The 16745-nt window shown below is 35.5% G+C and overlaps 1 protein-coding gene across 3 annotated transcripts in view; it reads left to right on the top strand.

The window, feature by feature from the left end:
- TMEM168 (transmembrane protein 168) overlaps positions 1 to 7360 on the top strand; it is a 61097-nt gene extending 53737 nt beyond the window's left edge. For all 3 annotated transcript variants that reach the window (XM_082472327.1, XM_082472328.1, XM_082472329.1), the window contains one exon: positions 5339 to 7360. In XM_082472327.1, the coding sequence (XP_082328453.1) occupies positions 5339 to 5886 (548 nt within the window). In that variant the 3' untranslated portion in view covers positions 5887 to 7360. The remainder of the gene's footprint in view (positions 1 to 5338) is intronic.
- Positions 7361 to 16745: the final 9385 nt, after the last annotated feature.

The following is a 16745-nucleotide window of genomic DNA, read 5'->3' as shown; positions in this document are numbered from 1 at the left end:
GTATTTCTGTGGTGTCTGTTGTCACTTCTCCTTTTTCATTTCTAATTTTATTGATTTGAGTCCTCTCCCTCTTTTTCTTGATGAGTCTGGCTAATGGTTTATCAAGTTTGTTTATCTTCTCAAAGAACCAGCTTTTAGTTTTATTGATCTTTGCTACTGTTTTCTTTGTTTCTATTTCCTCTCTGATCTTTATGTTTTCTTTCCTTCTGCTAACTTTGGGTTTTGTTTGTTCTTCTTTCTCTAGTTCCTTTTGGTGTAAGGTTAGATTGTTTATTTGAGATTTTTCTTGTTTCTTGAGGTAGGCTTGTATAGCTATAAACGTCCCTCTTAGAACTGCTTTTGCTGCATCCTAAAGGTTTTGGATCATCATGTTGTCATTGTCATTTGTCTCTAGGTATTTTTTGATTTCCTCTTTGATTTCTTCAGTGATCTCTTGGTTATTTAGTAACATATTGTTTAGCCTCCAAGTGTTTGTGTTTTTTACATTTTTTCCCTGTAATTTATTTCTAATCTCATAGCATTGTGGTCAGAAAAGATGCTTGATATGATTTCAATTTTCTTAACTAACTTTACTGAGGCTTGATTTGTTACCCAAGATGTGATCTATCCTGGAGAACGTTCTGTGTGCACTTGAGAAGAAAGTGTAATCTGCTGTTTTTGGATGGAATGCCCCATAAATATCAATTAAATCTATCTGGTCTATTGTGTCATTTAAAGCTTGTTTCCTTATTTATTTTCTGTTTGGATGATCTGTTTATTGGTGTAAGTGAGGTGTTAAAGTCCCCCACTATTATTGTGTTACTGTTGATTTCCTCTTTTATAGCTGTTAGCAGTTGCTTTATGTATTGAGGTACTCCTATGTTGGGTGTGTAAATATTTACAATTGTTATTTCTTCTTCTTGGATTGATCCTTTGATCATTATGTAGTGTCCTTCCTTGTCTCTTGTAACATTCTTTATTTTAAAGTCTGTTTTATCTGATATAAGAATTGCTACTCCAGCTTTCTTTTGATTTCCATTTTCATGGACTACCTTTTTCCATCCCCTCACTTTCAGTCTGTATGTGTCCCTAGGTCTGAAGTGGGTCTCTTGTAGACAGCATATATATGGGTCTTGTTTTTGTATCCATTCAGCCAGTCTGTGTCTTTTGGTTGGAGCATCTAATCCATTTACATTTAAGATAATTATTGATATGTATGTTCCTATGACCATTTTCTTAATTGTTTTGGGTTTGTTTTTGTAGGTCGTTTCCTTCTCTTGTGTTTCCCACCTAGAGAAGTTCCGTTAGCATTTGTTGTAAAGCTGGTTTGGTGCTGCTGAATTCTCTTAGCTTTTGCTTGTCTGTAAAGCTTTTGATTTCTCCATCAAATCTGAATGAGATCCTTGCTGGGTAGAGTCATCTTGGTTGTACATTCTTCCCTTTCATCACTTTAAGTATATCATGCCACTCCCTTCTGGCCTGTAGAGTTTCTGCTGAGAAATCAGCTGTTAATCTTATGGGAGTTCCCTTGTATGTTGTCATTTTTCCCTTGCTGCTTTCAATGATTTTTCTTTGTCTTTAATTTTTGCCAATTTGCTTACTATGTGTATCAGCGTGTTTCTCCTTGGGTTTATCCTGTATGGGACTTTCTGCGCTTCCTGGACTTGGGTGGCTATTTCCTTTTCCATGTTAGGGAATTTTTTGACTATCATCTCTTCAAATATTTTCTCGGGTCCTTTCTCTCTCTCTTCTCCTCTGGGACCCCTATAATGCGAATGTTGTTGTGTTTAATGTTGCCCCAGAGGTCTCTTAGGCTGTCTTCATTTCTTTTCATTCTTTTTTCTTTATTCTGTTCCACAGCAGTGAATTCCACCATTCTGTCTTCCAGGTCCCTTATCCGTTGTTCTGCCTCAGTTATTCTGCTATTGATTCCTTCTAGTGTATTTTTCATTTCAGTTATTGTATTGGTCATCTCTGTTCATTTGTTTTTTAATTGTTCTAGATCTTTGTTAAACATTTCTTGCATCTTCTTGATCTTTGCCTCCATTCTTTTTCCGAGGTCCTGGATCATCTTCACTATCATTATTCTGAATTCTTTTTCTGGAAGGTTGCCTATCTCCACTTCATTTAGTTGTTTTTCTGGGGTTTTATCTTGTTCCTTCATCTGGTACATAGCCCTCTGCCTTTTCATCTTGTCTGTCTTTCTGTGAATGTCGGTTTTGTTCCACAGGCTGCAGGATTGTAGTTCTTCTTGCTTCTCAGTTTACTGATATTTATATTAGCTTTTTCATTTCTTAGGAAATGTAATAGACACCAAGATAAATAGCATAAAAGTGTTGTTAAATTTTCATTCACCATGAATTAGGAATAATTTATGAAGACAAACTAAAGTAGGGTTATATTTTGGGTAAATGTCTAGCAGTTACATTCTGCAATGTTATCTTTATAATATTTTTTAAAGTATGTCAATAAGTTAACCATTATAGAATTCTTCTATTAGCCCAGAAGATCTATTCCTGTATGTGTAACTTTCTTTGTGAGAGTCTTTCTTTGTTGTAAAAGAAGTAGGGAAAAAAATGGAGAAAGCATAGCTTGACAGGCCTTCCCTTTCCCAAGGCTAGGTTTTGTCCCATAATAATTCAGCAACTGTATACTCCCCCACGGCCTGAGGCACCCGGCCCAGTGGATGAGTCCTCCTTTCAGTCAGTTCCTGCTCCTCGCCTGCCTGAAACAACCCTCAAAGGTTGTTTTTATCTCAGAAGTAGTATTGAACACCCCTGCTCTGAAGAAAATGCTTTAATTCATTCCAAGCCAAGTGACAAAGAACGCTAAGCACTGAGGTTTATCAATAGGTATTTTTCTAAAAACCTCTAAATAGGAAACATCACGACTGGATTTTACTTGAGCAAGTTAAGAGTAGGTCCAGAAATCACTGTGAGAAAGAGAATCTGTATGTGCCCTTTATCCCATACCTTTACTCATAGTACTTTGTAGAATATGTAGTCTTCTTACATTTATGGGGCTTCATAATGTAGAACCTGATATTTTTGCCTCTTTGATTGAGGGTAAAAAACAATTATGGTAATGAGAAGAGAGACAGAAATGCATAAAAAATGTAGATAACCTATAAAGCAGTTTATCATAGGTAAACAAAGTCTTTAAAAAGCAGTCTCAATTACTTGAACTGTTGGCTTGAATTAGATTACTTGAATCAGATGGCTGTTATCTGAGATAAATGTAAATATTTTGCATCTGGGCCAAAAGCCAAATGCAACATAGAAACTGTTCATAGGAGAAAGCAGAGCAAAACAAAACAAGAGGAGAGAAATAGTATAAAGGGCTTTAATACTGCTTTAAATTTCTTGCTGATATCTAAAGAGTGTGTTTATAAGAGAATTAGTGTAGAGTGTGCTGAAGAATATTTATTGAAATAGTTGTAGAAGGCAAGTTAGAACGATGATACAGGCAAGTTAGAACAATGATGTTTTGTGGCAGATGGAATTTGTATAATAACTCTTGTAATCTGTGTTGTCCTGTCATCTCCAGAGAAGTTTAATAAAACTGGCCATAAAGAAAAGTGAGCTTGATCATATTTAAAAAGATATCTCCTGGAGGTCTTTGTGAAGCAATATGTTAGTAATATGTGAAAAATAGTGCCTCTGAGATAATAGGTATGAGTGTAAGAGCAGTTCATGAAACAAATTTTTCGTTGTCACAGTCTAAGATACAGCAGGCTGATGAATAAAAGAATATTAATTATTCATAAAAAATGTTATATACCCTGACTTTATAGGTCATATTATTAATAGAATCCAAATTCTAAAGGATTCTCTATCTCTCCGGTATTGTCATTTTGATAGTTTAGCAAAGAGCATGGTTGCTCTTGGTAAAAATACATATTCTGAAGTTAGGTTGTTGGAACTTGTATTAGTAAATTGTAGCATGTTAAAACTTTTTTCTAATTATAAAAGCAACATATATTCAACATAAAAATTTTGGAACATATAAAGAAGTATAATAAACACCACCTGAAATCCAAATACCTGGAAATAACTACTGCTGTTATTTTTGTAGATACACTTCTGTGTCATGCTTTTTCTAATATCATAGATATTTTTGTCATTAAAATGTCTTTATAAATATCATTTATTATAAAACTCTTCTTATAAGGTTATACCATAATTTATATCCATTCCCCCAGTAGTTTCAGATTTTGCACTATCTTAGATAAGTGGGAAGATGATCTTTATATGTAATTTTTTGTCTGCATTTCTGCCCTTTCCTTAGGGTAAATTCCTAGAATTGGAATGACTGGATTAGTATACCATTTGAGACAGAGCCAGGACTAGGGTGAGGTGAGAATGGCAGTTGCTTGGGGCACAGAATTTAAGAGGGTGCTAAAAATTAAATGATGGAGATAACATTTTAATGCAATATATTTAAAAATCAAAAGTAATGCAAAAAAAACCCATCCATAATGAACCACATGTAAATACTAGCTATAAGACAGATTTCTAAGTCAGAAATATATTTACTTTAGATCTGTCTGGTATATGTTTTTTTAATCCTTTGTTGTTGTTCAGGTATAAAACTGATTTAAAAATAAACCCATTCCAAACTCATTCTTGTTACTGGTAGGAAGAGTGTTTTTCATCTTGTAGGTACCTATATATGAGGATAAGTTAATTTATCAGAAGTGTAGAATGGGGTGAGCCAACTTTCTCTGTAAGGACCAGATATTTTTGGCTTGGTAGGCCATAAAGTCCCTGTTGCAACTACTTAGCTCTACCATTGTAGTATAAAAGCAGCCATAGACTGAATATAAATAAATGAATGTTATAGAAATATGAAATTTAAATTTCCTATAATTTTTACATGTCACAAATTTCTGCTCTTTAAAAAAATTTTTTTTACCATTTTAAAAATATAAAATCAGTTCTTAGCTCTCAGGCTATGCAAAACAAGTGGCAGGCTGGATTTGACCACAAGCCATAATTTGCTGCCCCTGATGTAGAATATTTGCTTTGCTGTATAATTTTAATTTTTTTCACTAAATTTAACTTTATAGAATAATTTTCTTATTTTATCATAGCATATCCCTTTAATGTGAATAACAGGATGATTGGGGGGTTGGGAGTGTTTTTTTTTTTTTTTTGGTTTGATTTTTTACCTGAAGCTGAAAGTCTGTTTTTTGTTTTTAAAAATTCTTCTGAAAAAGATACTTTGAAATAAAGGCTCCCTCTTTTTTTTTTTTCTTACATATTTTAAGAACTTAAAGAAAATACATTTAAGACAAAAGAGTATTCTTAGTAAGACACTTCAGAAATTCTTGCTCTACTGAACTTTCTGTTGTTCACAGGTGGAGACATACTACGCCTTGACACACTTTTAGAATGGTGGCGAGAAAAGAACGGTTCCTTCTGTTCCCGACTTATTATCATATTAGACAGTGAGAATTCAACCCCCTGGGTGAAAGAAGTGAGAAAAATCAATGACCAGTATATTGCAGTGCAAGGAGCAGAGATGACAAAAACAATAGATATTGAAGAAGCTGACCCACCACAGCTGGGTGACTTTACAAAAGACTGGGTAGAATATAACTGCAACTCCACTAATAACATCTGCTGGACTGAAAAGGGACGCACAGTGAAAGCAGTGTATGGCGTGTCAAAACGGTGGAGTGACTACACTCTGCATTTGCCAACAGGAAGCGATGTGGCCAAGCACTGGATGTTGTACTTTCCTCGCGTTACATATCCACTAGTGCATTTGGCAAATTGGTTGTGTGGTCTGAACCTTTTTTGGATCTGCAAAACTTGTTTTAGGTGCTTGAAAAGATTAAAAATGAGTTGGTTTCTTCCTACCGTGCTGGACACAGGACAAGGCTTCAAACTTGTGAAATCTTAATTTGGACCCCAAAGTGGAATATTATTGAGAGTTCATTTTACCAGTTATCACTAACTTGCCGTTTTTTTGCATATTGTATTTTTATTTGTAAAAAATATCTTGCTACTTCTGTAGCTGTTCTCATTTTGTCTTTTCTCCAGTAATTATGGTATATGTAAGGTGTTGGGAATAAGCATTATTTTATACTAAAAATATGTAGGGAGTCACAAATGTTCACTTTGTAAATGTATAAGAGATGTTAAAAATAATAACAATGCACTTTGAGGAATGTTTGCATATGCCTCTGATTAGAAAGAAGACACTCGTCTCTGCTCTGCAGTGGCCAATGAAGAATTACTAATGCCTTATTTTCTAGGCATAGATTAAAGAATGTAAACCAGACAATTTGTTTACTATTGTAAGAAAACTACCAATTTGCTTACAGAAGATTATTTTTTGTGAACAGTAGGTTTGAGTCCAAGGCCATTTGAAGAATTACAAGCTCTCTCTTAGAAAAGAGAAAAGGAAGAAGTCTGCTTAAAATGAATGCAAAATTTGCTTGTAGACCATCACGTTTAGTTACTTGGCTATGACCTGTTATCCGTATCATCACACAGAAGCCCAAATCACTGTTTAGGTCAAGACATTCTTCTTCATATAGGTAACTGTAAGAAGCTAGAGCCTACAAATTGCTCTTTCATGCATTGTTGGGGGGCCTCTGAAAGCACTGGCAGTTTTAAGAGTCTTTCTCAGGGTAACAATGTTTGTTTTCTTAATGAACAATGTTTTCAGCTACAAATTCCTTCCAAATAAATTGTCTTCCCTTTCAAAAAGTAATCTTAAGAAATTTAGCCATTTGTCATTGATTTAGGCTATTTTCAGTACTGAGAAATGATTTTGAGCTCTATAGAGTTAATGCTCTGTCATGAAAACTATTTTTCAGATCCCCGTTAGTGGTAACATTTTTTTCTACTGAAGGTCAAAGGATTGGAAACAGGTCATTTTTCTTCTTATATACATGTAATGTGTTATGTAAAAAAGTATTCATATTGGCAATTTTACTTAAGCACAATGGTGTGGTTGTAATTTTTAAAACTTAATTCAGTGTTTTCTCGGATTAAAGCAGGCATGGATCAGGGTATCTCCTAAGAGGTAATTTACCTCCTATTCCCTTCCAATAATCCTTACATTCTAAGTTTTCATCTCTGAGAAATAACAAGAAGGGAATAGAATTAAATTGGGGGATAATCTAATCTTTGTTGTTTAAATGGTGTGACATCCCACCATTAAAGCCATTTTTTCCAGCCTCAGAGAGAGGAAATAATGCCTCTACCATCTTCTACCTGGTGACTTGAAGTTTTAGTTAGGAAGAAGTCACTTAGCGTCAGGGAACTTGTATACCACTATCTATGCAGCGTTGTTATAGAGTCTGATTATTTCTGTGTTTTGAGTATGATTTTCCTAATGCTCTGAATAAAATTTTGTCAAAAATTAATTTTTCACATAATGTGCAAATAAGTTATTGAATATTTTAGTGTATTAAGAGAGATAGTCATAAAAAATGTCCAAGTATTAGAGTTCATGGTTAGTAGCAGGTTGATTTAAAATTTTCCAATATTTGGTTACATATTTATATAAACATCATCCAAATGAAATAGTAGAGTGTTTCATTACTATTCAGAAATAGTGTAGCAGACAAGCCAAGTGTTAAAATTATGAGCTTACAGCTACAAAACACAGTTTAATTAACGTTAAGTAAAATCATCTTTTAAATTCTGAGCCAGTATTAAGCCAATTAGCTTTAACTAAAGCGTATCTCTTTACTCTGAGAAAGCCAAATATAAAAGTATATCCTGCATTCTTTATAAAGTGATACTAAGATTTTACTAAAAATCACATTCAAAAGGTAGCAGACGTTTTTACAGCCACAAAGCTAATATTTTGATAAATATTTTCTATAAAGTACAACCGAAAAAGGTCTGGGCTAAAAATGTGACTTGAGCCTATTTATTAAGTTTGATGAATTCTCCTACCCAAACAAATAAGACACTATAAATGACTCTTAGGAGATGGCATCCTAAATTAAAGATGCCTATTAAAAACATTCAAGTATGTTAAATGATAGTATGGAGAAGGAATATTACAGGAAGGGTAAATTGATTGGTTATTTTTACCTAAAGATTAAAAAACAGACCTGACAATGAGACTAATTGTCTTATGGCTTCCATTTTATATATCATATGTTTAGGAAGGAGTTACTTGAAGTGGTAGAATTTATGTTAGGGCAAAATTTTACCATCCCACTAAAAAAAAATAGATAACATGGAGATGTTTTTCAACATAATGTTGACTTAATTTGTTTCCTTATATGATACCTTGCTAAAACCATAAAAGACTCCCCTCTAAAAACATCTTTTTAAAAAGTGTATACTGTTATGTGATAAATTAAGGAGTCAAGTTCTTTTCTCATAATTTTTCAGTTATGCTATTATTTCATTCAAAATTTATTTTGCTCTGACTAAACTCTTCTGGGATATTTGGATTTATCTTTGCATAGCTTTCTATCTCACTCTTCTTAATAAATATGAAATTCTATAGACAAGACCTTTTTCAGAAAACCATTTTTATGAACAGTGTTTTCATAAGTTACATACTTTTTAAAAGTTACATTGCTAATTCAAATGCATTTATATTTAATGCATTAGTGGGTAGAATTTTTTTGGAGTAAAATCTTCACTAAAGTCTATTTGTAACTGTACGTTTTGTTTGTAAATTTTGGCTTGAATATATTTGCTGTTTTGGGTACTGCATTTTTTATAGGTATTCTTTCACATTTAGAGCATAGTCTCTTTCAAAATAATGTTCTACATTACCTTTCCACAGGTGATGTGATAGTTAATATTATGTATGCCAGAAGAAAATGGCTTAATTTTAAGCATGTGATTAAGTATATTTGATAGTAAGTGCTCAAAGGAGTTAGATCTGTCAGTACTTTTGAACATCTCCTCTGTTGGGAAGTTACTAGACTGTCATCTCTTTTCAGGCAGAGGCTTGCACATCTTGGTATTTCGGGTACACAATTACCCAGAAGAGTGCCTTGCCTATAATTCCTATTATTTAAAAAATATTTTTGACTGAGTGAATGAATTTAGACTCCTAATGAGAAATTGGAATAACTTGATTGTAAATTATTACATTTTCTTGACAGTTTTACCTTAAGTGGATATTATTTCAAGATCCTCATTAATAATTACCAAAGACAGTTACAGAATCAGTGAAATGAAAACTAATATCACATTTGTAGTTAAAGAGCCATAGGATCAAGATTAGGGAAGGAAAAACTTTAAGATAAGTTTGAATGAAAACATAGCTGCTATCAATCACCAAAAAGTGGCTTTTTGTGGGTTGAGTCCCTTTTCATCATGTCTCCAATATGATTAAGGTTGAATCTTTCATTGATTTCCCTTTAGAAACATATAGACAGGTTGGAGATTTATCACAAATGGAAATTATTGAAAGAAAGAAAGTCTGACAGATGAACAAAGAAAGAATTTGGCTGTGCCTGTCACTGACAACTAGACTGTAAAATCAGAAAACAATGGGCCTGCGAACATAAGCAGGTTCAGGACAAGTTAGGGAAACTAAAATTATATCAGCTTTGGAGTATCCTCACTAGTTGCAACACATAGGTGTACAGTATGATACAATGAAATTTAAGCAACAATTGTTCTGAGCAACTATTTTGTTGATAAAGTAATTTACATTTATGTTTTTTAGGAAATATTACTTAGACCAAAGATGATTCAAAATTGAAATCTGTAGGCTAATCACTAAGCTTTCTTTAATATTAATATGTAAAAACCCTTTTGATTGATTTAAAAATCAAATTGGCCAATCCTCTTGTGTGATGAACTCACAGTATCTTTTTTTTTAAGTATGAACTTAAAATAAGAGTAAGTAGACAAGTTTAGTAAACTTCTGTTGTTACTGTTTGGTCTGGACCTAAAAATCTCGATCTGTCTTAAATCAGTGTGGCAGGGTCAGTGAGGAACATGGCATATCTCCCTAGACCAGCAATATTTACTCCATGTGAAGTAAAAATATTTTTATATTAAAACATACTAATGTACTGAGCAATATTTGCATTAATTTTTAGTGTAAATCACACGACTTCAAAGCAATTTTAATATTGCACTAGGTCCTTTGTTCTCCTTACCGCAGAACACTGAAGATTCTTTGGACACAATTTTGGACGTTAATGATACTCTATATTAAAAAGAAAAAAAAAATCCTTTGTCTTATGTCTTGGAAACATGAATAGCATGATGAATTTTCGCTAAAAAAATAATTTTGTTTGAATATAGATGGAATTTCAGGTGGGTACTGTTTTAATGCACTTTTATAATAGATATTTCTAGGTTCTTTGGAGTCCTTATACATATTGATTTCTTGTTCTACACAACTAGGTATTGGTAAGGAAAGTGGGGTGAGAATTTTGATTTGTAATCTACATCCCCGTGCATTCATACCCATTTTCACCTATTTCTCTGCTACCTAATTAGAAGAGATACTACTCTTTCCAAAACCTAACCTTTGGATTCCTTTCCTCCTTTCTACATAAAGCTAATCCATCAATAACAATAAAAACGACAATGGCTATCATCTGCTGAATGTTTATTATGTTCTAGGCACTGTGCTAACCACTTCTCTATACATGATTTCATTAAACCCTCACAACCACCTTTTGTGATGGATGTACTTTTATGAATGAGGAAACTGAGGCAATGAACTTAAGTAACTTTCCCCACATGACACATCTGTGGCTAAGAAGTTGGGTCTCAAACTCAGCTCTAAGCCATATTTTATGTTGTGGGGACTCCCACATACCAAGAAAAGGAAGGTTTTACTCGGGTATATATACCTACATGCCCTTTAAAGAACTGTTTGCGTATTTTGTCAAGGGGGTAGACACCTGGCTATAAGCACGTAAGCATAGGGAAGAGGGGCAATTGGTCAATATAAAGACCTTCAATTATTAATTGTACTAATATCAGTCCCACTTCTCAGCTACTTCCTTAATTTTCTAGCAGTCTCTGATGCTAGAGCCGTTCTGGGGTTGTACTGGACTGCTCAGACACACCTCCATATTCTGGGAGGCTGCTAGGCTACTGCTTGCTTTTCTCTGCCACCCAGTTCATACTCTTTTATCCTTTCTGTCTTTGGATGTGTGCTGAAATCTCTGGTCTGATAATAGATCCCCCCAATTCCCTACGTCTTGATGGTATAGTCACCTGTTTATTCCTTTACTATTAATATAATGGGAACTGGAGGAGAAGATATGGAGACATGTGTTCACTATCTTGAACTCAAAGCCAAAGTAAATTTCATTTAAAAAAAATGGTGAAATTGACTTTTACTTCTGGTTAGGATATAAAATACAAAAGAACTTTGATCCAGTGGAAACATTAGAAAAATTCCAGGTTAAAATAAACATACTGTTTATTGGAGCTGCTGCAGAATAGTACATACAAGCAAATCTAGGTGAAATAAATCCCAGAGAGCAATAAATTCTTCATAAATAAGCAGAGACTGCAGCAGCTTCTATACCTGGGGCAAATGCCTGTCTTGAGTGTTAGTGTGTTAGAATCGGAGCTGCCATGGACTGGGAGATTTTGCAGGAAAGAGGAAACCAGGCAAACTTGTGACAGCATTATGGGCTGGTGAGATGGGTCTGCAAGGGCAGTAAGCGCTTGACCCAACAATTCTGCCCACTTTCCCTGGAGTTTTGCCAAGAAAGTGGCAGTGGAGGAGGGTCTCATAAGCAAAGAGAATTCATGCAGCTTTGCACATCACACTTAATTGCCAGGGTTGGAATCAAATATGAATCTGAACTATGTAAAACAGATTTATTCCAGTTCAAACACTAAAAAGATCAAATCAGTATCTTGGCAGATGAGGCATGGGAAGTTAGGGACTGGGCTAACTGAAGGTGAACTCAATCTGATTAAAACTTCTGCCCAGCTCTGGCTCAATTAAACCTGTGGGAGATTCAGAAGGGTAAGTCCCTCACCTAAACCACCTAGAATGAAAGGCAGGCCATCTCTGAACAGACACAAATTACACTTTTCACTGTTCTTACATGCATAATACAGAATACATTTTTTAAAATTATAAGACATGAAGGGGGAGGAATTGGACCCATTATCAAGAGTAAGCAGTCAAAAGATAGACTTGTAGATTACTAGCACACAAGAATTTTGAAACCAAATGCATATTCTAGGATTAATAAATATGTCAGAAAACTTTTAAATCACTGGATGGTACTTGGAGGTGAGGGTCAGTCCCTAGCATAGGGTGTCAGAGTGTATGGCAGGAACCACAAAGTGGAGCTATCTGGCATGAACTAAGGAGGGCATCCACACCAGGGACAGGGGAAAGATGATAATTGGAGATTGGTTACATAAGCATGGATTTATCAAATATGAAAATATATTTAAGATGATGGGAACAGATTCTTCTGTTGAAGGGAATTGCAAACATGGAAATAGAATAGTCACTAAGGTGTTGGATTCGAAGAGGCAGTATTAGATATAGAAATTAATAAGATGTAAATATGTGTAAGGATATGTGTTAATGTTTTTATACATGTAATCCCTAGCTTTGTTTACTAAGAAGGTCTGAGATTACCAGTGCCCCCATAGCAATGAACACACCTAGATCCCAGATCATGGCTTCTGAATATTATTCTCCACTGAAAGGATCCAGGGCTCTTTGGAGAAATAACTGATTACTTCTGATGAGCCTGGAATATGTTAGTTCCAGAGAGCTGGGACAATTTGAGCGTTAGGAAACTAAGTGCCCTTACTAAGTGCCCATACACACATATATGTATATCTATATGTGTATATGTAAACATATATACATATGCATACATACTTCATGACTTTGATGAACAGGACAATAATGTTAAAACAAAGAGGCAGAGGAGGAACCAAGATGGCGGAGTAGAAGGATGTGCTCTCACTCCCTCTTGCGAGAACACCAGAATCACAACTAGCTGTTGGACAATCATCGACAGGAAGACACTGGAACTCACCAAAAAAGATACCCCACATCCAAAGACAAAGGAGAAGCCACAATGAGACGGTAGGAGGGGTGCAATCACAGTAAAATTAAATCCCATAACTGGTGGGTGGGTGGGTGACTCACAGACTGGCGAACACTTATACCACAGAAGTCCACCCACTGGAGTGAAGGTTCTGAGCCCCACGTTGGGCTTCCCAACCAGGGGGTCTGGCAACGGGAGGAGGAATTCCTAGAGAATCAGACTTTGAAGCATACTGGGAATTGATTGCAGGGTTTCGACAGGACTGGGGGAAACAGAGACTCCACTCTTGGAGGGCACACACAAAGTAGTGTGCGCATCGGGACCCAGGGGAAGGAGCAGTGCCCCAGGGGAGACTGAACCAGACCTACCTGCTAGTGTTGGAGGGTCTCCTGCAGAGGTGGGGGGTGGCTGTGGCTCACCGTGGGGACAAGGACACTGGCAGCAGAAGTTCTGGGAAGTACTCCTTGGCGTGAGCCCTCCCAGAGTCTGTCATTATTAGCCCTACCAAAGAGCCCAGGTAGGCTCCAGTGTTGGGTTGCCTCAGGCCAAACAACCAACAGGGAGGGAACACAGCCCCACCCATCAAATTGGCAAAAATTAAAGACAAAGAAAAATTATTGAAAGCAGCAAGGGAAAAACGACAAATAACATACAAGGGAACTCCCATAAGGTTAACAGCTGATTTCTCAGCAGAAACTCGACAAGCCTGAAGGGAGTGGCATGATATACTTAAAGTGAAGAAAGGGAAGAACCTACAACCAAGATTACTCTACCCAGCAAGGATCTCATTCAGATTCGATGGAGAAATCAAAAACTTTACAGACAAGCAAAAGCTAAGAGAATTCAGCACCACCAAACCAGCTCTACAACAAATGCTAAAGGAACTTCTCTAAGTGGGAAACACAAGAGAAGAAAAGGACCTACAAAAACAAACCCAAAACAATTAAGAAAACGGTCATAAGAACATACATATCGATAATTACCTTAAACGTGAATGGAATAAATGCTCCAACCAAATGACACAGGCTTGCTGAATGGATGCAACAACAAGACCCATATATATGCTGACTACAAGAGACCCACTTCAGACCTAGGGACACATACAGACTGAAAGTGAGGGGATGGAAAAAGATATTCCATGCAAATGGAAGTCAAAAGAAAGCTGGAGTAGCAATACTCATATCAGATAAAATAGACTTTAAAATAAAGAATGTTACAAGAGACAAGGAAGGACACTACATAATGATCAAGGGATGAATCCAAGAAGAAGATATAACAATTATAAATATATATGCACCCAACATAGGAGCACCTCAGTACATAAGGCAACTGCTAACAGCTATAAAAGAGGAAATCGACAGTAACACAATAATAGTGGGGGACTTTAACACCTCAATTACACCAATGGACAGATCATCCAAACAGAAAATTAATAAGGAAACAGAAGCTTTAAATGACACAATAGACCAGATAGATTTAATTGATATTTATAGGACATTCCATCCAAAAACAGCAGGTTACACTTTCTTCGCAAGTGCACACAGAACATTCTCCAGGATAGATCACATCTTGGGTCACAAATCAAGCCTCAGTAAAGTTAAGAAAATTGAAATCATATCAAGCATCCTTTCTGACCACAACGCTATGAGATTAGAAATGAATTACAGGGAAAAAAACGTAAAAAACACAAACACATGGAGGCTAAACAATACGTTACTAAATAAGCAAGAGATCACTGAAGAACTCAAAGAGGAAATCAAAAAATACCTAGAGACAAATGACAATGAAAACACGACAATCCAAAACCTATGGGATGCAGCAAAAGCAGTTCTAAGAGGGAAGTATATAGCTATACAAGCCTACCTCAAGAAACAAGAAAATCTCAAGTAAACAATCTAACCTTACACTTAAAGGAACTAGAGAAAGAAGGACAAACAAAACCCAAAGTTAGCAGAAGGAAAGATATCATAAAGATCAGAGGAGAAACAGATGAAATAGAAACAAAGAAAACAGTAGCAAAGATCAATAAAACTAAAAGCTGGTTCTTTAAGAAGGTAAACAAAATTGATAAACCATTAGCCAGACTCATCAAGAAAAAGAGGGAGAGGACTCAAATCAATAAAATTAGTTAGAGTCTGTCATACAGAGTGAAGTAAGTCAGAAAGAGAAAAACAAATACAGTACGCTAACATATATATATGGAATCTAAGGAAAAAAAAAAAAGGTCATGAAGAACCTAGTGGCAAGACAGTAATAAAGACACAGACCTACTAGAGAATGGACGTGTGGATATGGGGAGGGGGAAGGGTAAGCTGTGACAAAGTGAGAGAGTGGCATGGACATATATACACTACCAAACGTAAAATAGATAGCTAGTGGGAAGCAACCGCATAGCACAGGGAGATCAGCTTGGAGATTTGTGACCACCTAGAGGGGTGGGATGGGGAGGGTGGGAGGGAGGGAGATGCAAGAGGGAAGAGATATGGGAACATATGTATATGTATAACTGATTCACTTTGTTATAAAGCAGAAACTAACAAAACATTTTAAAGCAATTATACTCCAATAAAGATGTTTTAAAAAAATAAAAATAAAATAAAATGAGAAATGAAAAAGGAGAAGTTACAACAGACACCGCAGAAATACAATGCATCCTAAGAGACTACTGCAAGCAACTCTATGCCAATAAAATGGACAACCTGGAAGAAATGGACAAATTCTTAGAAAGGTATAACCTTCCAAGACTGAACCAGGAAGAAACAGAAAATATGAACAGACCAATCACAAGTAATGAAATTGAAACAGTGATTAAAAATCTTCCAACAAACAAAAGTCCAGGACAAGATGGCTTCACAGGTGAATTCTATCAAACATTTAGAGAAGAGCTAACACCCATCCTTCTCAAACTCTTCCAAAAAATTGCAGAGGAAGGAATACTCCCAAACTCATTCTATGAGGCCAACATCACCCTGATACCAAAACCAGACAAAGATACTACAAAAAAAGAAAATTACAGACCAATATCACTGATGAATATAGATGCAAAAATCCTCAACAAAATACTAGCAAACAGAATCCAACAACACATTAAAAGGATCATACACCACGATCAAGTGGGATTTATCCCAGGGATGCAAGGATTCTTCAACATACGCAAATCAATCAATGTGATACACCATATTAACAAATTGAACAATAAAAATCATATGATCATCTCAATAGATGCAGAAAAAGCTTTTGAAAATTCAACACCCATTTATGATAAAAACTCTCCAGAAAGTGGGCATAGAGGGAACCTACCTCAACATAATAAAGGCCATATATGACAAACCCACAGCAAACATCATTCTCAATGGTGAAAAACTGAAAGCATTTCCTCTAAGATCAGGAACGAGACAAGGATGTCCACTCTCACCACTATTATTCAACATAGTTTTGGAAGTCCTAGCCATGGCAATCAGAGAAGAAAAAGAAATAAAAGGAATACAAATTGGAAAAGAAGAAGTAAAACCGTCACTGTTTGCAGATGACATGACACTATACATAGAGAATCCTAAAGATGCCACCAGAAAACTACTAGAGCTAATCAATGAATTTGGTAAAGTAGCAGGATACAAAATTAATGCACAGAAATCTCTTGCATTCCTATACACTAATGATGAAAAATCTGAAAGAGAAATTATGGAAACACTCCCATTTACCATTGCAAGAAAAAGAATAAAATACCTGGGAATAAACCTACCTAGGGAGACAAAAGACCTGTATGCAGAAA

This window comes from Balaenoptera physalus (assembly GCF_965194825.1).
Source record: "Balaenoptera physalus genome assembly, chromosome: 8".
NCBI lineage: Eukaryota > Metazoa > Chordata > Mammalia > Artiodactyla > Balaenopteridae > Balaenoptera > Balaenoptera physalus.
This window is presented reverse-complemented; position numbering and strand designations above follow the sequence as displayed.